Below are 24,920 nucleotides of genomic sequence, written 5' to 3' on the forward strand. Positions count from 1 at the left end.
TCACTAGCATAGTCCTTGCTCCAAGGGAATTTGTAATCTTTGGATTGAATTTATTAATTTTGGAATTCCTTGAATTCAGAAGCCTATTACATGAAACTTAGGCAGTAAGGGATCTGTATACATTTATTTTTACACAGTGTATTGTAATTTCTACTAATGTTAAGAATTAAACCATTTAAATCACTTTTAGACTTAATTCAAAACACATAGGTTAGTAAGTTTTGCTTTCAACTGTAATAAAACACACCTGGTGATAGGTTTTAGCTCTGAGGCCACAAAGGGGAGTTGTGAAGAGGGTTGCCAGGAGGTATAGAAAAGTCTTAAGTGGTCATAAGATCACTTAGGGGGAGAAAACAACACTTGAATTTTAAATACAGTGGAAGTATGTCTTTAGAAACTTTATAATTGCCTACATCAACACGATCTTATATCAAGATTATTCTGTGATTTTGGAAATGAAATTTTTGCCTTCATATTTCTCATGGAGATTTTCCTCTTCCTGTTTTTATTCTGGATATTACTTTAAAAACTATAATCTTTAAAATTATGCCATGCTTATATATATAATTACTGGTTTCTTAATATTTTTCTTTTTCTCTTTAGTGTGAAAGCGCTTTATAAAATATAAATCACCCATATAAGTTACTATTATAAGCTAGTTTAAAGGGAGGAAAAAGTAATGAGATACTAAGTAATGGAATGCCAAGTTTTTGTTAGAATTTGTCCCTGGTAAAGAGGCGGCAGTTTCTCATAGAATCACCAAGTTGGAAGTGCCTTTAAATTCTATTCATTTGACTTATCTTAGAAAGCTCTGTGTAAACATTATTCTCAGTATTCACAAGAAAAATGTCAAATTCATCCCAAGATTTTTTTTTGTTTCTCTTAATTAATGTGTTCTACTGTACTTAAGACCCATTCTTTTAAATCTGTTCTGAGTGGAAAGGGAAAAGACTACATGTATGAATAGAATAGGCCTTTTAGGGTCATTTGGGATTTTTAGCAGAATACGTCATTCATTTTCTTTTCTGTTAAACAGTTGACTGGAACTCTTTAGTCTTTCACTATTGACTCATCCAAACTTTGATTGTAAATATGGTCATTTGTCTCTGTAACCCTAGAAGATGTTGGGTTTTTGTACATTCCATAAAGGCAACGGATTGTGTGTGTGTGTGTTTTCAAGTCTCTATTATGGTACTTTGGTATCTGTGCCTTGCAGATGGTAGAAGGACACTGCAGTCAATATTTATTGAACACGACTGAAGGACTAAACCAAGTTCACAAATTAAATGCAAATTGTTGTGAGGGAATGCAATGAATGTTAGCCACAGGTTTAGTGCTATGCATGTGTTGAAAACCGCAATTTCTAAATTTTGTCTTCTTAATTTGATGAAATATTTTATCCCCCAATAATATTTAATGTGTGTGTGTGTGTGTGTACTTTTTTGTCTGCTTGGTCCTTTGTTGCTAAACATGCCATTTCAGCAGTCTGCTTTGGTTTCGTGTTTGAGATCTGTTTTAATTACTCTGACCTGTTGAGAAAGAACAGAGACAGACTGAACACAAAACAATTGACTGGTGCAAAATGGGGCCTAATGATAGGATAGCAATATATGTACAAACAGAGGTTCTTTATAATTGAAAACGAGAAAAGAGGTGGGAGAGGGTGTCATGTGGCACACAATAATATAAGCATGTGGATGGCAAGAGAACTACTTAGGGAGAGAGATTCACTTCCAGCCAACACCCCATCTGTCACATCCAAGTAATGTTAATTTCACTTTATTTGCTGTATAGTCTTGTTTGTATTTAATTTGTGAACTTGCTTTGGTTTTATAGTTGTATACAAGCTATATAAGTTTAAGAAGTTTCTACTGAATTTATGTCTGCACGTAATTAAATGATATCAAGTTACGTAGGTATAGGTGGCACTTACAAATTCAGGATTGGAATTTAAGTTCAAATTCTGGATTATTGTGTGACTTTGGGCAAGTTAATTATACTCTCCACGTATTGATTTCTCCATCTGCAAAATGAGGGTGACAATAATTCTCATGTTATAATGCTGTGAGAATTCACTGAGAATATCCGCATTAAGAGGCTAACATAGTGCTGGTTTATAGCGAGTGTTCTATAATTGTTAGCTATGAACATAATATTCTCTTTTTTTGTAATAAAAGTCCATAACTATTCAAGCTTGAGAGACCTGGAGTCAGGTAAAAGCATAACTATTTTTGAGAGAATTTAGTTCAATTCTGGCTCAGCCTTTACAATCCTTAGCCAATCTCATAGCCTCTCAGTGCTCAGTTTCCTGCAACTTCCTAGGGTTACTGTGAAAACTGATAGTATATGCTACCATTTGGGGAGTGAGTTTGTATTAATCAGGGTTCTCCAGAGAAACAGAACCAATAGGATATATATAGATGTATATGAGGAGATTTATTATGGAAATGGGCTCGTGCGATTGATTATGGAGGCTGAGAAGTCCCACAATCTGCCATCTGCAATGTGGAGACACAGAAAAGCTAGTTGTGTAATTCAGACCAAGTCCAAAGGGCTGAGAACCAGGAGTAGGGGAGGAGGCTGCTGGTGGAAGCCTTGGAGTCTGGAGAGCCAGGAGCACCAAAGTCTGAGAGCAGGAGAAGATGGACATCCCAACTTTAAGAAGAGAGTTCGCTTTCCCTTTGCCTTTGCTTGTTCTATTTGCACCCTCATCGGATTGGATGATGCCCATCTGCATTGGCAGAGGTGGATTTTTTTACTCACTCAGTTGATTGAAATGCTAATCTCTTATAGGACCACCTTCACAGACACCTGGAAATAATGTTTTACCAGCCATCTGAGTATCCCTTAGCCTACTCAAGTTGACACATGAAATTAACCATCACAGAGTTCCATGTGTCAGACACTGTTAAGTACCTATGAACATTATCTTTAATCCTGCTGATAGCTTGGCAAAGAGAGCAGCATTGAGCTGTTTCTATGGAGAAAGGAAATGAAGCATAGAGAGAAAACTGGCATTGCCCTAGGTTGTATGGCTTATAAGTGGCAAAGCAGAGGCTAAAAGTCAGGATCTGCTTGTTTGCAAAGCTCGTGCTCCTTCTCTGAGGCCCTTTTGCAATGCAGACGTGATTCACATAGGAGATTTCCTCTGCCGCAAGACCCTGGGAACAGCCACATCAGGAATCAAATTTGTGATGTGGGAAAGGGATGAATCATTTGGAATATTGGAGGGATACCCTGGCAAGCCTTTCCCTGTGCATGGTGGAGACTCCGGATGCCTTGGGAAAAGGGCAAGAGGGTGTCCTGAGATAAATGACTTCTCAGATCACCTGAGACCAGCCTGGTTATTTGTATACATTTTTTTCTCATTTAATTTCTTTAAATTAGGATGGATATTAAAATACAGAGTATTCTGGAAATTAAAGGAAAACAGTGTACCTTGTAAGTCTTGCTGGGGGACAAAATCTCTTCCATCTAACTCCCAGTTCTGCCATTCAGTTGATGTGTAGTTTAAAGCAAGTTATATTTAATCTTTCTGCCTCGTTTTCCCATATATGCTGGTTTACGATATATAAAATGGTCATTGCTTACTTCCATTTTCAAGCTTGCAAAGTGTGCAAGAGAGGACACACACACACACACACACACACAGAGTATTGCCCATGGTTCTTTGCATACTGGGTTAGCACACTGTTGAATTAGTATCTTCTAAGTGTCAGGTGGTCTTCTTAGCTCAGAAGATTTATAGAGGATTCAAAGGTGAGTCAGGGAAAGTCTCAGCTTCATCATGATTTTCAGTCTAGTAAACAGGGCAAAGGCTATAGAATAGAAGGGAAATATAACACGAAAAAAAGTAGTGATCTTGGATATTTCTCCTTGGGCCACAATTTATTTTATTTTATTTTATTTTTTTGAGATGGAGTCTTGCTCTGTCACCCAGGCTGGGGGGCAGTGGTGTGATCTTGGCTCACTGCAACCTCCACCTCCTGGTTTTAAGAGATTCTTGTGCCTCAGCCTCCAGAGTAGCTGGGATTACAGGTATGTGCCACCAAGCCTGGCTAATTTTTTGTATCTTTAGTAGAGATGGGGTTTTCCCATGTTAGGCAGGCTGGTCTCAAACTTCTGACCTCGAGTCTGCCTGCCTTGGCCTCCTAAAGTGCTGGGATTACAGGCATAAGCCACTGCACCCAGATGGGCCACAATATTGACAATAGCATATAGCATACACCAGGAATCATGAAGTATTTTCTTACTGAAGAAATTCTAAAGAATAGTCTAAATGGAGGAAAAACTGTGTATTCCTTCTACAGTAACTGCTCAGAAGTCATTTCCCAAGGCTCTTATTCCTAAAGGGCCCCTCTGTGGAAAAGCTTTAGAAAGCTAGCATGTCAGGAGTAAAAGTGGGCTCGGGGAGAAAGTGCATGGGACAGCACGCCTCACTCAGTAACTCTCTGTTCCCTATGGTGAATCCTTTATCCCTTCCAATCCTTTTTTCTTTTTCTTTCTTTTTCTTTTTCCTTTTTCTTTCTTTCTTTTCTTTTCTTTTTTTTTTTTTTGAGACAGAGTCTCACTCTGTTGCCCAGGCTGGAATGCAGAGGTGCTATCTCGGCTCACTACAACCTTCGCCTCCCGGGTTCAAGCTATTCTCCTGCCTCAGCCTCCCAGGTAACTGGGACTACAGGTGCGTACCACCACGTCTGGCTAATTTTTGTATTTTTAGTAAAGATGGGGTTTCACCATGTTGGCCAGATCATGACCTCATGATCCACCCTCCTCGGCCTCCCAAAGTGCTGGGATTACAGAAGTGAACCACGGTGCCTAGCCCCTTCCAATCCTTTTTTTCCTCAGCCCTGCCTAACCTCCCAAGGTTACCTTCAGATGTGGCTAGAATAAGCTGCCGCTGTGTATGTGTTGTGAAAAGCAAAATTGTCTTTATCTATAAAGATGGCGCTAAGCATTTCTGCAGCACAATTGTCTTTATCTATAAAGACGGTGCTAAGCATTTCTGAGTTCTAGACCCATATTTTAACTCCCACCTGGTTGTTCAATTGTCACTCGAACATTTCTCAGCCCTGCCTCCTCGTACCTGATCTGTTCTTATGTGTTCCTTCTCATAATTTACGGTGTCCGTGTTTCCTGGTCACTCAAACTCAAAATCCCTTAGCCCCCCTCAGTCCTTCTCTACTCTTAATCCCCATTTCTAAATGGTCACAAAGTTTTGTGACTAAATTCTAAATTCTCTGGCGTCTTTGCTCTTCTTACTTTACTGCCACTGACTTGGTTCAGAACTTCATCTCTCACCTGAACTATTACAGCAGTCACCAAGCTAGCCTCCCTGTCAACACTCATTCTTCACCTGCTGGTAATCATTATCTTCTTAAAAACACACCCCAGTACTGCACTCCTGATTCTCCATTGAAAACTGCTCAGGATAAATCCAAGCTTGTAAGGCTGGTGCAGAAGCATCTTCCTAATGTGGCCTCAGACAGCCTCTTTGGTGTCATTTCCCACATGCCCCCTGAACCACCCTGAGCTTCAACTCCAGTGAATTTCTTTCTGTTCCCTAAATATTCAGTACTTTGTTGTTTTGAAGCCTGAAACTCTCTCCATTGTCTCTGTAGGAAAACCCATACTTATCCTTTAAAAATAAAATCAAAATATCACTTCCTTCCTGAAACTTCCCCATCTTCTCGTGGCCCCATCACTGCCCCACTCTGTAGGATGCCACAAGAGAGCATTGCTTGATCATTACTAGGCTGTGAATCATCCCTCTTCCCCTTCCACCCATCATATGGTGAAATCCTCTTGAAGAGACCCTCAACCCTCCTTTCATAACTTTGAAACCCCAGCACTCAGCACGGTACTTGTTGCCCTGTTCAGTTGGTGTCCCATAGTGTTTGCTGGCAGAATAAATAAAAGAATCAACTTATGTGTACCTCACAGGGATACTGTGAGCACAGAATGAAATAACATGTGTTCAGTGCTAACGATAGTGCCTCAACCATTGTGTCTTTTTAACTTTTCTCTTTGAGACAGGATAAAAGAAAAGAGAAAAGGGTAAAATCTTAGCATGTTCTTGAACTGCAGAAGGAAGAATTTGGGGATGTACCCCTGGATAACTGCTGTCTCCTCTGTAAAGCAGAGAGGGAGGGAGTCCACTGAGGCAAAGGGAATGTGAAGTTTGTAGTTTTGAGGGCACTGGTAGTGACCCTGGAGGCCGCCGAGTTCTCTTCACTAGAGATACATGATGGCTGATGAGCAGCAGTGAAGGCTTGACTGGGCATAGAGATGGCAGTTAGGATTGTGTGTGTGACCTTCCATAGCCAGGTGTGAAGGGAATGGGGAAAGGTGTGGATGGAACTGGGGACTGACAAAACTGTTGTATTAGTCCATTCTTACACTGCTATAAAGTCATACTCAAGACTGGGGCATTTATAAAGAAAAGAGGTTTAATTGACTCAGTTCTGCATGACTGGGGAGGCCTCAGGAAACTTACAATCATGGCAAAAGGGGAAGAGGCACGTCTTACATGGCGGCAGGCGAGAGAGAGAGAGCAGAAACGCGTAAAAGGGAAAGATCCCCTTATAAAACCATCAGATCTCCTGAAAACTCAGTCACTGTCACGAGAACAGGATGGGGGAAACTGCCACCATGATCCAATCACCTCCCACTAGGTCCTGCCCTCAACACATGGGGATTGTAGGGATTACAATTCTGAGATGAGATTTGGGTGGGGACACAGAGCCAGACCATATCAAGTGTCAAGGGGGTGTGGGGTTCTAGTGTGTGCGTATGTTAGGGGATATAAATATGCACTGGGGAGATGACAGCCAAAGTCCTCTAGTCGGATGGGAACTGCTGATGGCCCAGGTGAATGGGGCAGGTGTGGAAGTCCTGTGGTGACAATGAGGATGCAGAGCAGGTTCCTGGGAGTGGGGTGGGGACCCCAAAGCTTGTGGCCAGTGCTGGGGTTTCAGAACAGTAGATAAAATAATTTTCAATGACTAACACCAGGGGATGGCTGGCATCTCAAATACAACATTCTTCATTTCTCTTTTTCTTCTATTCTTTGTCATATGAATACCTACCAATGAAGAAAAAGTAACCTTAGTCTTTATGTAACTTTTGTGTGGAATTCATCTGTTAATATTATTCAGCAAATGCATTTTTATTTCTACATTGTGTTTGTAATAATTTTTAGTGGCTGTATTATATTATCTTTGCACTTACTGCTTTGTCTTCTTTTGGATTTTTCCCTAGGATAAATTTACTAGTGTGGGATAACTATGCTTAAAGGTGTGGATGATTTTGGAGCGGGGAGTCTTGATGGGCTGTTGGTTAATTGCTACAGGCAGATCTACAGCAGGCAGGGAGGGCAGGCAATGGGGAAGAAAATTAGAATATTTAATAATAGACCCTGAATGGAAGCTTTCTGTGAATATTTTAAGTCCACCTCACATAACTCTCAGTTCTGTTTGCTGCCTCTACTGGAGGCATCTACCCCAGTGAAGGGGAAAACAGAGCTGGCTGGAAGTTGCATCTGTAATTGAGTAAATGGAATTTTGCTTGACTTGGTCTTTGATGCTTTATTTTGGGGGACTATCATCAAGAACGTGAAGAAGTTGAACAACTTGTGTATCTGGCAGGGGCAGGTAGCTATGAAAGGGAGTTTTTTTGTTCTGGAGTTATTTATTTTTTTGAAACAGAGTCTTACTCTGTTGCCCAGGCCTGAGGTACAGTGGCCCAATCTTGGCTCACTGCAACCTCCGCCTCCTGGGTTCAAGTGATTCTCGTGCCTTAGCCTCCTGAGTAGCTGGGATTATAGGTGCCCACCACCACACCTGGCTAATTTTTGTATTTTTAGTAGAGGTGGGGGTTTTGCCATGTTGGCCAGGTCTCGAACTGCTGGCCTCAAGTAATCCCACCTTGGCCTCTCAAAGAGCTGGGATTACAGGTATGAGGCACCGCACCCGGCCCATTCTGGAGTTTTTTTGGGGGCAGGACAGAACAGTTTCATCTTGATAAATTAAAGGATTTAATAATTTTGATTACAATAATCACAGTGTTAGTATTTTGAATAATTTTAGCAGTTAGTGGGAAACATGATTTAGATAATTTTAAAGAAATTGCAATATTTTGAATCAGAGCAAAATTTCATTAATAATAATACTGTTAATTTTTTTTATGTCTTATGGTTGTAATACTTCTCTTTTTTATCTTTTAACAGAAGAAATACAGAAAGGGGTTTATTGATGTTTCAAAAATCAAGTGTGTGGAAATAGTGAAGAATGATGATGGTGTCATTCCCTGTCAAAATAAGTATCCATTTCAGGTGAGCTGGTGTATTTTTGTGGCAGTGCAGTGCTGGGCTTAGTCATGTTTGCTCTTTGACATTACAGTTTTCTGTCTTTGCTTTGGTGGCTGATTGGCTGATTTCTAGGTTGATTTGCCACTTTAATAGTTATGACTTTTCTTCATGAACTGCTTAAGTCTTTGTGGAAACATTATCTGATTCTTAAGGACTCGGGGCTTAAGAATCTTTAAGGGTTGAAGTTTTCACTATGAATCTGAGAAACTGAGAAGTGAAAGGCGTGAGTTATCCTCAAAAGGAAATGAGATTAAAAAGCTGCTTGTGCTAAAAAAATAATATTAGCCTTATATATTGATTAAACTATATTTCTTTGGGGTAATCATGTTATTTTTTTCCCCTCACAATGATTCTGTTGCATAAGGGAGGTAAATGTCTCATTATTCTCATTTATGTCTGAGGAAATCAGTGCTCACCTGTTAAATAGCTTCTCCAAGGTCACCTTGTAAATGAAAAGCCTGCCAACCACACATGCGCGCATCTCCTCTCCTGAAGAGGAGGGTACCACGTCCTGAGCTATTCTGCATTCATGCCGGTGTCTTGTTTCCCATGTGCCTTGAGAACTCAGGAGTGTGGAGTTGGATCCTGATAATCTGGAGCTCTAGCCCCTCCCCAGCACCTCACCACTTCCTTCCCTGCTCAAGGATGTTTTTATGCTCTCCTTGAACAGTGAATGTCCCTAGTGAAAGTCACCTTTTACCCATGGCTGTGTTCTCACCGTGTCCTGAAAGGAAAGTTACAAAAGTCTTTTTCAATGTAGTGGAGTTTTTGCTTGTTTTTAATTGCTCATATGAAGTTATCAATTACATTGGAATTATACATTTACCAGTTTTGGGGGATGAAGATGTTTGGGAAGCTAACGAAGCTAATGAAGATGTTTGTGAGCTAAAATATCCAAGCTTCTGGCTTATTCTGCACTAGGGTGGCAACATCACAAATGGAGGAAGGGCTACATTTAATTTTCCTTTTCCCTGTTCCTTATTTTATTGCTACTGTTTCTCTAAGTGAAGGACAGGGACAGTAAGTGCTTAGAGAGGTGACTCTGAGGTCAAACTGCCTGATTTGCTTACTGGCCATGTGAGCTTGTCTAAGTCACTTAACCTCTCTGTGCCTGTTTCCTCTCTTGAAAAATGGGAATGATAACAATAATAGTATAATTTCATAGGGTTGTTGTGAGGATTAACTGACGTGATGTATAAATAGCTTTGACACTTAATAAGAGCAAGGTAAGTGATAGTTGCTATTATTATTATTACTATTCTCTTACTACTGCTGCTGCTATTAATATTACACCTAATATTACACCTACCACCTGGATCTAGAAGTAAGATAAATTTAAACCTTCTTAAGTATGTTTAATGCATATATAATGGGTGTGTGTGTGTGTGTGTGTCTAGGTGTGTGTGTATGTGCCTCTGTAATTTCATTTGAAATCTGTAATTTCATTTAAAACCATTTCTACGACACTTCTTTTTTTCTTTTCCCCCCTTTGAGATGGAGTCTTGCTCTGTCACCCAGGCTGGAGTGCAATGGTTCGATCTTAGCTCGCTGCAACCTCTACTTCCCAGGTTCAAGCGATTCTTATGCCTCAGCCACCCAAGTAGCTGGGATTACAGGCATGTACCACCACTCCCAGCTAATTTTTGTATTTTTAGTAGAGACAGGGTTTTACCATGTTGGCCAGGCTGGTCTCAAACTCCTGGCCTCAAGTGATCTGCCTGCCTCAGCCTCCCGAAGTGCTGGGATGACAGTCATGAACCACTGCACCTGGCCTCCTACCACAGTTTTGATGGCTGTTAAACATATTAGGGATTGGCAGCATGGGGGAGCTGTGGCTCTCATGATTCTGGACCCAGAATTAGGACTTTTGCTCTCCAAGAAAAAGATATTCACTCTGCAGGTTTTGAGTTGCTTTTAAGAATGATAATACAAGTAGAACAGAAAGCATTCCATCCTTGAACTATTAAAATTGTTGAGATGAATAAATATGAGAAAAGTTCAAAAACAATCTGAAAAATTAATCAAGAAGGGATAAGCTTGAGCTTTATACAGTTTAAAGCAGCATGATTTGAAAGGTGAAAAATACCCTCTCTTATTATAACTTAAGTATAACTAAGAAAGTATAGATTCTAGTTTCACGTTTTCATAGTGAAATTTTACATTAGGTTCAGATGCAAAGTGAAAAAAATGAAAGTAGAAGTAGATGTTTTCAAAAGACACTGGAAAAAGTAAGTGGGACAGATGGAGAAAATGCTGGGGAATCCGCACCAGCTGCCTAGATGGGATGGTTCCTCCTTCATGCTTTTCTAGATGAGTCATTCTCATGGCAGCTGGGAGATCCTCAGGAGCTGGCATGTCTTCCCTGGGCTTCAAACCCAGATCTGTCTACCTTTTGTCTGTGCTGTTTCTCCTACACCACACTATTATTATAAGTCTATGGAATAAATGAATTAGTGGATGGAAGATAGAAATAGGAGGATGGGTAACTACGAGTGGGTAGTGTTACTGAGGGAGAGTATTCCCTCCTTGTTTAAATGGTTTCTGCACTTGAAGTTTGCAAAGCTCTTCCCTCCCCAACAGCCTCTGCTGTGGTAGGATGACTCAGCACAAGACTTAAGGCGGCGAGAAACACAGCTCCCTGGATCCTCCTCCTCAGAAGGAGGCCAACATGGTGTGGTCTGAAGTTTGCTGGGGAGATACTGGCCCACAGATATCTCTTCAGCCTACCAAACAACCTGAGATGCCAAAAGTAGGAGCTTGTTAGTTGAGCTCAGGGCACTCTTCCTAGAAACTTCTCACAGAAATACAAATATCCCAAGTTAGCTAGGTAACATATCAAGATGGTTTTAGTTACCAAAACTCTGAATTTGGATTAGGTTTTTTTGGTGGGGGAGGCGGTTAGCTAGTCTAACAAACTTTAAGGAAGTTTTAAAGGCTCATGGTACTGACATGAGATGAGTTTTGTGGAGAAGTCAGACTGCTTGGAGTCTGGAAAGGCAGATTCCAGGAGGGGAACAGTCAAGCGATATTTGGGGGTTAAATATCCTACTCATATGACTTAACCTCAGTCACTTTGGTTCTGTCATTTCAAAAATGAGGATTCTAGCACTAAGAAAGAACTGGATTGCTGTATGGATGATATGAGGCAATGCATGTAAAGTGCTTAGCCTAATTGTAGGGACTCGGTAAGTTATTATAATAAATTAAATTGTTATTATAATACAGTACAGGTTTCTGGAAGGTCCAAGGCCCTAGCAGTCTTTTCCAGACATCTCAATGTCCATTCAGAATGAGTAGCTCATGGTGCATGGTTCCTTCTGAACAGAGTTGGTTGTGTGGGCAAGCCCACATAGATGTGAAAATCATGGAGCAAATGAGGAAACATGTCTCTTCACATCTCCTTTAGCACTTTATCGCTCTGATATCATGGCTCATTTCTGTCTTGTAATAAGGTATTTCTGTATTTGTCTTGGAAATAGGCTTCATGTCTGATTTATTTTTGTGTCTTATGGGAATGGTATATAGCATCATTTGTTCTATGGTGTTCACATTACTATTACAGCGCATTTCTGGCTGGTTGCCATGGCTCTCACACCTGTAATCCTAGCACTTTGGGAGGCTCAGGCGGGAAGATCACTTGAGCCTAGGGGTTCCAGCTTGCAGTGAGCTGTAACTGCACCACTGCCTTCTAGCATGGGCGACAGAGCAAGACCCCGTCTCTAAAAAAAAAAAAAAAAAAAGAAAGTACATTCCTTTGATTTAAATGAACAAGAAGGAATTATCTATTGAATATGGTCGGTGATAGCCATTTATCAATGAAAGAGCTATTTGGTTTTGGTTTTCAATGCAGTGGGTGTGGACATGACAAAGGGAGGTTTCTAGCCTTGTATTACGTTTTAGCCAGTCTAGACTGTTTTTTTGCCTTGTGACTGACCATGAAGAATAAAATGACAAAATTTCTAGCTTAGTTTCCCTGGGTTATCTTATTATTAATATTAGAAATGTTAAAAATAACACTATTTAATTGCCCACCAAAGACTGCCTCTAAGTGAGGCACTGTGGTTAAGAGGCTGGGTTCTGGAGTCTGAATTCTGGCTTTCTGGATTACCAGCCAAATGGCGATGGGTGGGTGACGCAGTACAACATCAGGGGACAGCATCTACAGTGCATGGTGCATGAGTCGTACCTGCTGAAGTTACACAGGAGTGGGGGACTGGGTAGGCCTTTATTTTCTCATTTATAAAATAGAAAAACTCGTACCTTGATGGCAGGATTGAGTTAAGGTCTGTAAAGCACACAGCACAGTGCTGGGGTAGTTGGTGCTTAATCCATTTAGCTACTGCAGTTATTGATAGTGGCAAAAGGAAGCTGTAAGAGTGATGCTGAAGGAGTAGTCCATTCATCTAAAATATTATTTAGAGAAATACTGAATCTCTGTTACACCAAATTTATCTAAGGAACTTCAGTTAATTAGATTGAAAGAAATACTGAGATTAATGAAGTATCCTGGCCTTTATATTTTTTCTTCTATAAAGCATGGTCCTTTGCAAAATGTTTATTCTACTTAATGTAGAAATGAAGAAGTCCATATGCTTTTGTAAGAAAATAATCTGGGTTTTCTTGATGTGAAGTTATTGACTTTCAGTTATTTGAGAATCATTTATTGGTGCCTGTAGTACCAAGGGTTCTGTGCTAGACAGAAGTGCTGTGTCTAAGTCCTCCTCACCAATTCCATCTTTTGTTTTATTTTAGGTTGTTCATGATGCTAACACACTTTACATTTTTGCACCTAGTCCACAAAGCAGGGACCTGTGGGTGAAGAAGTTAAAAGAAGGTAAAACTCACAATGAAATATTACTCTGTATATAATTTTAGGAGATGTAATACTGTTATCACTCAGACAGAAATACAGTTAATACATCTATTACATTTGTAATCTCTTTTTTTATTATTTATTTATTTATTTATTTTTATTATTATTATACTTTAAGTTCTAGGGTACATGTGCATAACGTGCAGGTTTGTTACATATGTATACTTGTGCCATGTTGCTGTGCTGCACCACAAGAGCATTTGTAATCTCTTAATCTACAGTAAGTGTTTCTCCAAGGATATGCTGTTGTTGTGATACCAGCATATTGAAGATAACTTCCCTTTTTAAAATCTGATTTTTTTCTAGTAGCATATCGTTTCTAAGAAAAGCACACTCTCATTTAATGTGTAATATATCTGAAGGTGATAAAGCACAAGCTTTTATGATAACAGAATTTGGTGTTTTCTTTTTTGTTTTTTGTTTTTTTTTTGAGATGGAGTTTCGCTCTGTCACCCAGACTGGAGTGCAGTGGTGCGATCTCAGCTCACTGCAACCTCCGCCTCCGGGGTTCAAGCGATTCTCCTGCCTCAGCCTCCTGAGTAGCTGGGATTACACGCACCCATCACCACGCCTGGCTAATTTTTGTATTTTTAGTAGGGACAGGCTTTCACCATGTTGGCCAGGCTGGCCTTGAACTCTTGACCTCAGGTGATCTGCCCTCCTTGGCCTCCCAAAGTGCTGGGATTACAGACATGAGCCACTGCGCCTGGCCCAGAATTTGGTATTTTCTAAGAAAGTGCCCATGTAGTCAACATTTGGTGTGGATGGAATGACATATTCATGAAGGGTTTAAATGGATAATTTGTCCTGCATAGTCCCCATTGCTTCTCCTGCAGAACAAAATGGTGGCAGGTTGACTTTTGCCTTTATCCATCATTGGTGTAGCAGCAGTCATTTCTGCTAACAAGGGTGCTTCACACACAAATAAAGAGGAGGTCAAAGAGAACTATAGAGCTTTTCTGAATGCTGAGTCGTATGATCTAAGGGAGTTCTTATAGTAAACATAGTATCCAAGGAATAAGAAATGATTGATACTGTTACTTATGAAACATTCTGTAGTCACTTTTGTATTTCACTAATCATTACTATATCTGTGAATTACAGAAATAAAGAACAACAATAATATTATGATTAAATATCATCCTAAATTCTGGACAGATGGAAGTTATCAGTGTTGTAGACAAACTGAAAAATTAGCACCTGGATGTGAAAAATACAATCTTTTTGAGAGCAGTAAGTATTCATTTTATTCCATAATTATATTGTGCTTAGAATGAACATATTATTGGTATGGTAAGAAAGTGACATGGTTTTGATTAAGTACAGCACACTTTCTAGTAGAGTGTAAATGTAGGGTAGGTGTGTTTTTTAAGAAAAATTATATTTAGTTACAGTGGGAACTTCTCATGGAATCAAAAGGTCTATTTTAGGAAGCTTTTGTCACAATACTGAATCTTGTTCAAAATGAATCCATTGAAAGTGTGAGCCTAATGTGGCACTGTCAGCAGCTTTGAAAAGCATTAATGTTCTTCAACAAATAAACCAAGATGTGGAGCTAGAAACCTCATGTAGCAGTGCATCCACAGTCTGATTAGGGCTGTTCTCATTTTGATGGGGTGTAGCAGTATGGATTTCAGTAGTGGCTTCAGTCTGTTAGAACAGTAAGATGTCATAATGATACTCATATGTAAATGTTGAGATGAACAACAATGTCTAAGGTTAATTTTGACACCAAAAACCCTTATAAATCCTGGGAATGAGAGACCCTTAGTCATAAGCTAAAAATACATGGAGATTGTTAAGTTACTAGTGCTGTAATAGGACACCCATAGTAATGACTGGATATACTGTTTCCTGCTGGTGCCATGCAGAATGCCCACTGGGTCCCTCAGAACTGACAGAGCTTCTGGATATGAGCAGAACTACTACTTGGCAGGGATGCTGTACTATGAATGAGACCAGAGCAGATGACCTTCTCAGTCCATCCAGCCCTCAGTTCTATGAGTTCTGGCACCCTGATTCTCTTGGGATATCTTGACATTAACTTAGCACATTAAAGAGGAAGCCCAAGTTTCTAAGGCTGTTATTGTTCCCTATATATTTTTTAATGTCTTAAGGTTTGGTACTAGTGAATGCACCGTCTGACCTGCTGCAAAAAGTTACAGTGACTTAAACTAGAGTAGACTAGTTTAAGTCATGTAATAGTTTAAATAGACTTAAACTATTTCAGTCTCATGTAATAGGTGGGTGATAGGTGGGTGATCTGGGGCTGGGGGTATTCCTGCAGTGGTTCCTGAGGTTGCTGCAGCTCTAGCAGTCTCTCTCTTCCTGGAAGCAGAAAGAAGGGGGTCAAGGATGCCCATGGGAAATCTTTTTAGGGATGAGATCTAAAAATGCACACCCCATTTGTACACAGAGTCCTTTGATTAGAATTTGGTTCCATTGCCACACCTAGCTGGGAAACAGTCTTTATCTTGGGTAGCCATGTGTCAGCCAAAACTCTAGGACTGTGGACTGTAGAGGAAGGGACAGTCAAAGCTGATTAATTTCTCAGTGTTGTCATGATTTCAATGTACCGTTTGATTCCATGAGCATTGTTGAGTCCCCAGTTTATGCAGTGGTGGGAATACAAAGAACTGACCTGGCCTCAATCCCTGTGGCATTTATAGTCTGTTCAGAAAGTCAGTAATACAAACCAGCTATAATAGCAGTTTTTAATTCTGTTCTAGAATAGAGATACAAGCAGCATACACCAGAGTTGGTTAGAGTGTGCTGCTTGTCTATGTGTTAATTCCCACTTTTCCTTAAAAATACCAATATCTTATTTTTATCAATTATTGGTAGATAGCATTTTAATCTGTTTTTGTTGTTGGCATTTTCAGGTATAAGAAAAGCACTACCTCCAGCACCAGAAACAAAGAAGGTAGGTGGTCTTTAGCTTTTGAGAGTTAATCTTTACATTTTAATTCTTTAAGTCTTAAGTTTTGATAGTGTTTGTGGCTTATTGAGTATGGGGTTTATTCATTGATGTGACACAATTTTCCCCTAGGACCATCTCAGAAACAGATGTGCTATAGCTTATTTCAATTTTTTGTAGTGTCAAATAATACCAATTTAATTGTATGAGATTTTACCATTGGAGATCCTGTTATCATCTGGCATTTTGCCTCTATTTTCACTTAAAGAGTTATATTAAGAGGAGTGGGACTTTAGAGAAATATTTCAGTCTTAAGACCACAGTGTGACAAAGAAGTGACTTCACTGATATTATGATATGCCTTTCAGGAGTGGGGTATAGTGGAGAAAACATGCACTTTGGACCCAGTCAAGACCTGATCTGATATGAGTGACTTTGAGTGGGTTACTTAAATCATTGTTACCTTAGTTATGAAACAGGAATTACAATACTCTTCTCCATGAGAGTTTGTTGGATTATAGTAAGTAGACTTGAGGTTTCTACTTTATTCTGTGGTGAAGTATGACTCATTTAGCATTTTGATTCATGATCAATTTCATATAGAAGACTAAACTTTCAAATGTTATCTTCCTTGTTTAGCGAAGGCCTCCCCCACCAATTCCACTGGAAGAAGATAATAGTGAAGAAATCGTTGTAGCCATGTATGATTTCCAAGCGACGGAAGGACATGATCTCAGATTAGAGAGAGGCCAAGAATATCTCATTTTAGAAAAGAATGATGTTCATTGGTGGAGAGCAAGAGATAAATATGGGTAAGTATTCCCTCTCTGTGTGTGACATGCAGTGGGTGGGTGGGAGTCAAGTGTTGAGTGAGAAGAAGATGAGTCGTAACTATCGTGTAATGAGACTAATTCCACCGGCCATAAATGGAAGCACACCTTATTACTTTGTAGTAACACAGTCCTTTCTTTGTGGTCACTCAATAAATGCAAATTGAGCAATCACTTCTTTTCAAAAGTTAGAATACATTGGTCTCTTTCTCATCTGATACATGTTTAATTTGATTATTTTGACCTTGAGGGAAATTAAATTTTATATTTTGTCCCCACCTGCCATAAGTGAGTAACCTTAGATCTTTCTAAGAAATAGTTTATTGTAATTTTTTTCTTGGACTTTTTCTCTCTATATATGTACACATGTGTATGTCTGTGTGTGTATGCATACACATACACAGTGTAATGAAGCCTCTTCTCACTTTTTTCTCTCTCTCTGTCTCCATGAATATATGGAGGAGTAAAAGAATATATATATATATGTATGTGTGTGTCTGTGTGTGTGTGCATGTGTTTGTGTGTGTGTATATATATTTTATATATATATATGTACATGCAGGAAATTAAACAGCAACCTTTTTTTTGTACAAGATAATTTAGGATTTAAAGAAAACAGTCCTTTCAACCCTATCATTGATAAATGTATGGGCAGATAGAGGTAACTATAGGGTATGAGTATCTTGCAGGCTTCATAAGCAAACTCTGTATCCTGTGTTTACCTCTGCAGTACAATCCCACTTATACTCTGAGTTCCGGTGGATGAGAAGAGGAGAACTTTTTGTCTTGCCAGAGCACACTCTTCTTCCACCTGCCTTCTCACGTCCCAGCCCCATTCCCAATTTCAAGTCGCTGTTCCTCATTTCACTTCTGGAGAAGCAGTGGAAACTTCTGGTTTAGGCAGGATCCTTCTCTTCTGCTTGATTCCTAGGCATGGTGCATATCTTAGTGCTGTTTTGCTGTGCATTATTAACTTATTTGCAACTCTAACCTTTTATTCCATGTTTACAAGAAGGTTGTCACTGCTTCTCTTTATCAGATGCTGTGTAAGATTGATTTCTATTTTTATTTTTTTTGTTGTAGAAATTTTCAGACGTCCAAAAAGTATGTAATAGTATAATGGAATCTCTTGTTGCTTGACTTCAAAAATTACCAACATTTTGCCAGTCTAAATCCTTCCTTTTTTTCTAGAATATTTAAAAGTAAATTCAAGTCATCATGTTATTTCACTCCTAAATCTAAATTCTAAAGACTTAAAAAAAAAAAAACAAACAAACCACCATGTCATTATCATTTTTTTCCTCGTAAATGTTATTTATTTATTTATTTTTTAGTTATCTTATTTATTTTTATTAATCTTTCTTATACATATGTATAGCTCACATTTGTTTCCATGTTTAATATTAGAAGTGTTTTGGTCTTTTTTTAAAATTATACTTTATGTTCTAGGGTACATGTGCACAACGTGCAGTTTTGTTACATATGTATACATGTGCCATGTTGGTGTGCTGCACCCATTGAACTCGTCATTTACATTAGGTATATCTCCTAATGCTATCCATCCCCCTTCCCCCCTCCCCACGACAGGCCCCGGTGTGTGATGTTCCCCTTCCTGTGTCCAAGTGTTCCATTATTCAATTCCCACCTATGAGTGAAAACATGTGGTGTTTGGTTTTCTGTTCTTGCGATAGTTTGCTGGGAATGATGGTTTCCAGCTTCACCCATGTCCCTACAAAGGACATGAACTTATCCTTTTTTATGGCTGCATAGTATTCCATGGTGTATATGTGCCACATTTTCTTAATCCATTCTGTCACTGATGGACATTTGGGTTGGTTCCAAGTCTTTGCTATTGTGAATAGTTTCGTCATTATCATTCTTAATCATAGTATTTTAAATAAGATCATCTGTTGACGTTCCCTTAATATTTTTGGACCTGGAGGAATAGTACAAATGAAAATCCACATAACATATATGTAAGTATTTAGAAATTATAAATCAAGCTAACAAACTTTATCCTCCAACTTGACAAATACCCTTTCATAGTGACAAGAAAAGCATGGTTTGGATTTAGAACTCTGTGCCAGAATGTTGCAGTGCATGGAAAGCTGGCTCTGGGGGCTACCTCTCTTCTTTCTTCCCTCCTGCCCTGGCTCTATCTCTTGTGTACCATATGGATCTTCCAACCTGTAAACCCACACTCTTACCACGTGGCCTGCAAAAGCTATCCCCCATCATGGCCACACCTTCGGCCCCAGTGAAAGGGAATGCACATGGCCAGCCAGCACAATTTGTTTTTTGGAAGATGGACCCAGTAGAAGGCCCATATAGGCCTTGGAAATGAGCAGGGAATTCTGGGGTCCTAGTTACCCAGAAAGGAGCATGGGAACGTAGGTCAGAGGGAATATGCACTTTCACAGAGCTCTCAAAAGTGTGGGGTCAGAGCAAGAGTTTCTCTGGCCCACGTGTAAGGATGGAACCAATGATGTAACTCCAGTTTCCCCTGATTAGTGCTAATACTTATTTTTACGGTTGATTTGTTCAAATCAGGACCCACACACTGCATTTTGGTTAATATATCTCTTATGTTTCTCTTATTCTACATTTTTGATTTATTGATGAAAGGAGGTCATTTAACACTAAAATGAGCCATAATCTAGATTAAATGTATTGTTTTCTTGTGCTGTCACTTAATATGCCTGTGTTTCTTGTATTTCTTATGAACTGGCAAGTAGAGCTAGAGGCTTGGTCATATTAGAAGGTGATATCTGGCTGTCCTACTTTTAATAATGCTAAGATTGCTTGCTTAGGGGTTCAGGTGTCAGCCTTGTTCCTCGGTCATAAAGTTCTTCATCGGTGTTTACCCTGATGATTTGGGAGTTCATTAATGATTCTTTCTTAGAGTCATTATTTCATTAGGGATTACAAAATAGTGATTTCCTAATTTTGTCATTCCATCTGCATTTACTAGTTCTCTAAAGAAGAACTGCCTCATCTACCAATTCATGTAGTTCATGAAGGAAAGGAAAGATGAAATTTGGATTCTTAAACTTTTACTGATTTTCCGAATAATGAGTTGATGACTGAGCTTTCTCTTGTAATAACAATGGTAACCAACAGTTTATTTTTAGTGTTATTATGGATACTTATATATTTGGTTCCAATCCATTGCCACCATTATTCTTTTTGCTTGAATTGGCCAATTTTAGGTCGATGGTAGCTGTTTTTGGTAGAGGACGCTGTTAGTTTTTCTTTCCTACTTTCTGGCCCAATGAAATGACTCAAGTTATCTTGTATTTTTTGGGGGGGCCAAACTTACAATTTTACATTTTTCTTTTCTTTTTTTTTTTTTTTTTTGAGACGGAGTCTTGGTCTGTCCCCCAGGCTGGAGTGCAGTGGCGCGATCTCAGCTCACTGCAAGCTCCGCCTTCTGGGTTTACGCCATTCTCCTGCCTCAGCCTCCTGAGTAGCTCGGACTACAGGCGCCCGCCACCTCGCCCAGCTAGTTTTTTGTGTTTTTAGTAGAGACGGGGTTTCACTGTGTTAGCCAGGATGGTCTCGATGATGGAGTCTCGTTCTGTCTCCCAGGCTGGAGTGCAGTGGCGCGATCTCGGCTCACTTCAACCTCCGCCTCCCAGGTTCAAGTGATTCTTGTGCCTTGGCCTCTGAAGTAGCTGGGATTATAGGCATGTTCCACCATGCCCGGCTAATTTTTGTATTTTTTAGTAGAGACAGGGTTTCGCCATGTTGGCCAGGCTGGTCTCGAATTCCTGGCCTCAAGTGATCTGTCTGCCTTGGCCTCCCAAAGTGCTAGGATTACAGGCGTGAGCCACCGCACCTGGACACAATTTGACATTTTTCTAAGGAGGACTGGCTCCTTTTAGTCACAAATGATATATAGGGACAGTGGTGATGCTAAGATTCTAATTGCTGCTGGATTGCTATTCCTTCTAGGCCTTTCTCAGTGCAACGGAGCTACCTATATGTACACGTGTGTGTGTGTGTGTATTATGAGTTCTTACTAATACTTTAAATTCAAATTTAAGATTATAAGGTTTCTACTCAATTTTTAAATTTTATATGTGTATCTCTTTTCTTATGCTGAAAACCTGAGCTCCTACTGACCTGAGAGTGCATCTTCAATTGTGATGTGTGTAAAAGTCATTTGGGGTAAAATTGGACCTTTTTTGACCTGACATAGGTCTTCTCAATTCACGTTGTTTGGGTTTTGACCCAAGAATTTGCTGTTTTAACAAGTGTCCCAAGTGATAATGACTGAAAGGTCAGGAGTTATCCTTTGTGAAACTATTCTATAAGAACTATTGAGGTATTAGAGTGGTGGGTGTTTTTAATCCAACACTTTGACTTTTCTGAATTAGTGGTTTCTTTAACACATATCACCAAAACTGTGAATTCTGGAGAAGTATTGTGGAATGTTGGAGGAGCACAGGACCTAGTCACAAGTCCAGAGTTCGAGTTCTGGCCCTGTTGCTGGCTATCTTTAGGACCTTGGGAAAAAAAAATCCCATAATCTTTCTAAGCTTTAGTTTCCCCACCGGAAAATGTGTACGATAATGTTTGCCTAACCCAGAATTTTTGTGGGCACCAAAAGTGAAAGTACTTTGTAAAATGTCAGATAAATTACAGATACTGAATTTTGAGGGGTCAGCTAGTCTTTCTTATAAGCTTTAAGCAATATTATGCTTTATTTCAAAAGGCAATAATCGTTCTTTCTTTTAATAACCTCCCAGTAAAGTAATCTTAGTTTATCTAAAGTACTTTTCTTATTTCTAGGAATGAAGGATATATCCCAAGTAATTATGTAACGGGAAAGAAATCAAACAACTTAGATCAATATGAGTAAGTAAATGTTTATTTTGTGAATGGAAAATCAGAAAGTTTTCATTTTCTTAATTATGTAAGGCATTTTGAAGATTAATGGATATCTTTCATGATTCTTTGAAGGGAGTGGGTGCTAAAATTGCCTTAATTCAGTTGTCTGATGTGGTAAAAGACTGAGAATTAATCTCTATAATATATTTTTCCTGAAGGTACTGTGTGAATGGAGTTACATAAGCTTATGTACATAAATTACATAAGTATAACTGAATTGATTTGAAATAAATCACAGATTAGCTGACTTTGAAATACAGATCATGTCCATTCATTCAGGACATAAGAACAGTTTCCAGAGTGGAAATGTTAATAAGAAAAAATTACTCAAATCAATTAGAGTTGACCTTTGTCAACATTAGTATATTTCCTTTCAATCTTTTTACGATTTTTCAAGATAGAATCATACTTATTTCCTCATACACTTTAATATTCTTTGAAAACATTTTCCTAGCTACATTTTATTTCATTTGATCATAAATTTATTAAATATTTCCTGAGATCTTAGCATGTATCAAGCATTATGTGTGGCCTTAGGGACATAACCAGGCAGATGGCACGTGGATGTCCAATAATTTATGTAATCATTTCCTTATTTGTGTGGTTTAGGTTGTCTTAGGCACCTTTTCTATATTAAAAAAAAAATGGGGTAACTTCTTGTTTCTTATCTTAAACTGGATCTCTAAAATCTATGTGCTGGGCTAAAGGCTATACATGAACATTGTGAAGGCTCCTGACGCATGCTATCAAATTGCTTTCCAGATAAATTGTATTATTTATATACCCACTAGCAGTGTATGGCTAAGTTGTAATGTGAGGCTTATATACATCGAATGCTCTTTTATTGTCATTCTGAGGTGGTGTATTGATGCTTCATTCACCTCCTTAGAAACAACAGCAACAACAAGCTGTTTCCTTTCTTCATGTCACTTGCTATACTATAAGTATACCTTAACATCTAAGAAAGGGTTAACAAATTCAAAAAGCCACAGCGCTCAGTGGGGTGTGATCCTCAAAGTAATTTTAGAAGTAGGAGAGAGTATAAACAACATATAAATAAAGTAGCATTTCTGCTCTTAAGTCAAATAGATTTTTGGAAAACTTATAAAATCGTTAGAATTAGGGAAGGTGCTAAAAGGTGAAAACTTGGGCCTGGTTTTAAAGTGATAGCGTGGAGAACTGATTGAAATTGGGGAAAGAAGATGCTTAGAAGCCAGATAATCCTTATCTAAATATGAGAACTCCTTTTATGACTCATGTGATTTCAAATGAGGCTTTTCAATACTGAAGTTTATGATTTATGGCCACGAGTGTTTCACATGTACCTTAATTTGGAAATTTTCTCTCTTCCGAGAGGTTTTCTTCCTCTGCATAACTCTGGACTTCAGTGTCCAGCGTGGGAGTGCCACTGCATTCTGTTCAGAGGCCAGGGAGTCCACATGGCCTTTGTACCGTGCCTGGTAGACGACCAAGGGGAAACCTGTTCCCATGAGGGCAGGGAGAGACCCTATTCTGTCTTCCTACTCCATGTTCTGTTTCGCTTTGTTTTGTTTTGGCCACAGCCCATCCTGTAACACAATTGTATTAGTCAGGGTTCTCTAGAGGGACAGAACCAATAGGATAGATGTATATGTAAAAGGGAGTTTATTAAGGAGTACTGACTCACAATCACAAGGTGAGATCCCACAATAGGCCGTCTGCAAGCAGAGGAGCAAGGAAGGCAGTCTGAGTCCTAAAGCTGAAGAACTTGGAGTCCAATGTTCGAGGGCAGGAAGCATCCAGCACGGGGGAAGGATGGAGGCCAGAAGACTAAACCAGGCTAGTCTTTCCACGTTTTTCGGCCTGCTTTTATTCTGGCCGTGCTGGCAGCTGATTAGATTGTGCCCACCCAGATTGAGGGTGGGTTTGCCTTTCCCAGTCCACGGACCCAAATGTTAATCTCCTTTGGCAGCACCCTCACAGACACACCCAGGAGCAATACTTTGCATCCTTCAATCCAATCAAGTTGACACTCAATATTAACCATCACAACAACTTAAATATTCTCAGGAATTTACAAAAAAGAAAAAAAAAAAAAAAAAAAAAGCCTCTGACAGCTGTGGAGTGAATAGTTCTTCTGCTGTTTGCTTGGGCCCAGGAGGAATCCCAGGCCACAGACTGTCACTGGGCTGAACTCAGGATTTCCAGGCCAGCAACTCCCAGTGTTATCAGTAACCTAGTTCTAACTTCCATAGCCAGTCAACAGTATAGGGAGGAGAAGATCACAGAGATCAGTGCTGGAAAAGAAAGCGGATTCATTGTGATGGTTAACAAGAAGATGTTCTTGGTGGGAAGACGGTAAAGGGAGAAGGTAACAGAAGTGAGAGGGCCCTTAGGACTGGAAAAAGCTTAGGATAAAGGCTTTGAGTGGGTGGCATAGTTAGAAGGGGCAAAATTAGAGAACAAGCTAAGGTGTATAACTGGTTGGTTTTATGTTTTTCCTTTGTTTCTACCTCTTGTCTTCTTTTCATGATTTATTCTCACCCATTCTCAAAGCTTGGCAAGGGTCTGGTTAAAAGATTCTCAAAGCTTGGCAAGGGTCTGGTTAAAAGATGAAATGCCCTCAAACTTCTTCTTTCCTTATTGACATTGCTATTTTGGGGTAACTAGCTAATCTGAAAAACTAATTCACATTAGGGTTTTAATATCTAAGAACAATCGACAAATGACCTACAAATTCAGGGCCTAATTTCTAGATGTATAGTTCGTTCATCAGGAAGTATTAGCCTCTAATAAAGCTTTTCTGTGGCATGCTTTTTTTTTTTTTAAATCCCTACTCTTCAACCCACTGCTTTCAAATTCCTTCCTTCCTTCTTTCCTTCCTCCCTCCCTCCCTCCTTTCCTCCCTCCCTTCCTTCCTCCGTCTCTTTCTTTCCTTTCTTTCTTTCTTCTTTTTCTTTTCTTCTGGTAGACAGTGTCTTACTCTGTCACCCAGGCTGGAGTCTAGCGGTTCAATCTCAGCTCACAGCAATCTCCACCTCCCAGAGTCAAGTGATTCTC

General features: G+C 39.4%; 1 protein-coding gene across 1 annotated transcript in view; it reads left to right on the forward strand.

Moving 5' to 3' along the window:
• The window catches only part of TEC (tec protein tyrosine kinase), a 136,923-nt gene that overhangs the window by 87,071 nt on the left and 24,932 nt on the right, over positions 1–24,920 (forward strand). The window contains exons 3-8 of the mRNA XM_011973053.1: positions 8,228–8,332; positions 13,121–13,202; positions 14,346–14,474; positions 16,124–16,164; positions 16,798–16,970; positions 21,783–21,848. Of these exons, the coding sequence (XP_011828443.1) occupies positions 8,228–8,332; positions 13,121–13,202; positions 14,346–14,474; positions 16,124–16,164; positions 16,798–16,970; positions 21,783–21,848 (596 nt within the window). The remainder of the gene's footprint in view (positions 1–8,227; positions 8,333–13,120; positions 13,203–14,345; positions 14,475–16,123; positions 16,165–16,797; positions 16,971–21,782; positions 21,849–24,920) is intronic.

Source organism: Mandrillus leucophaeus, unplaced genomic scaffold, assembly GCF_000951045.1.
Source record: "Mandrillus leucophaeus isolate KB7577 unplaced genomic scaffold, Mleu.le_1.0 Scaffold1337, whole genome shotgun sequence".
NCBI lineage: Eukaryota > Metazoa > Chordata > Mammalia > Primates > Cercopithecidae > Mandrillus > Mandrillus leucophaeus.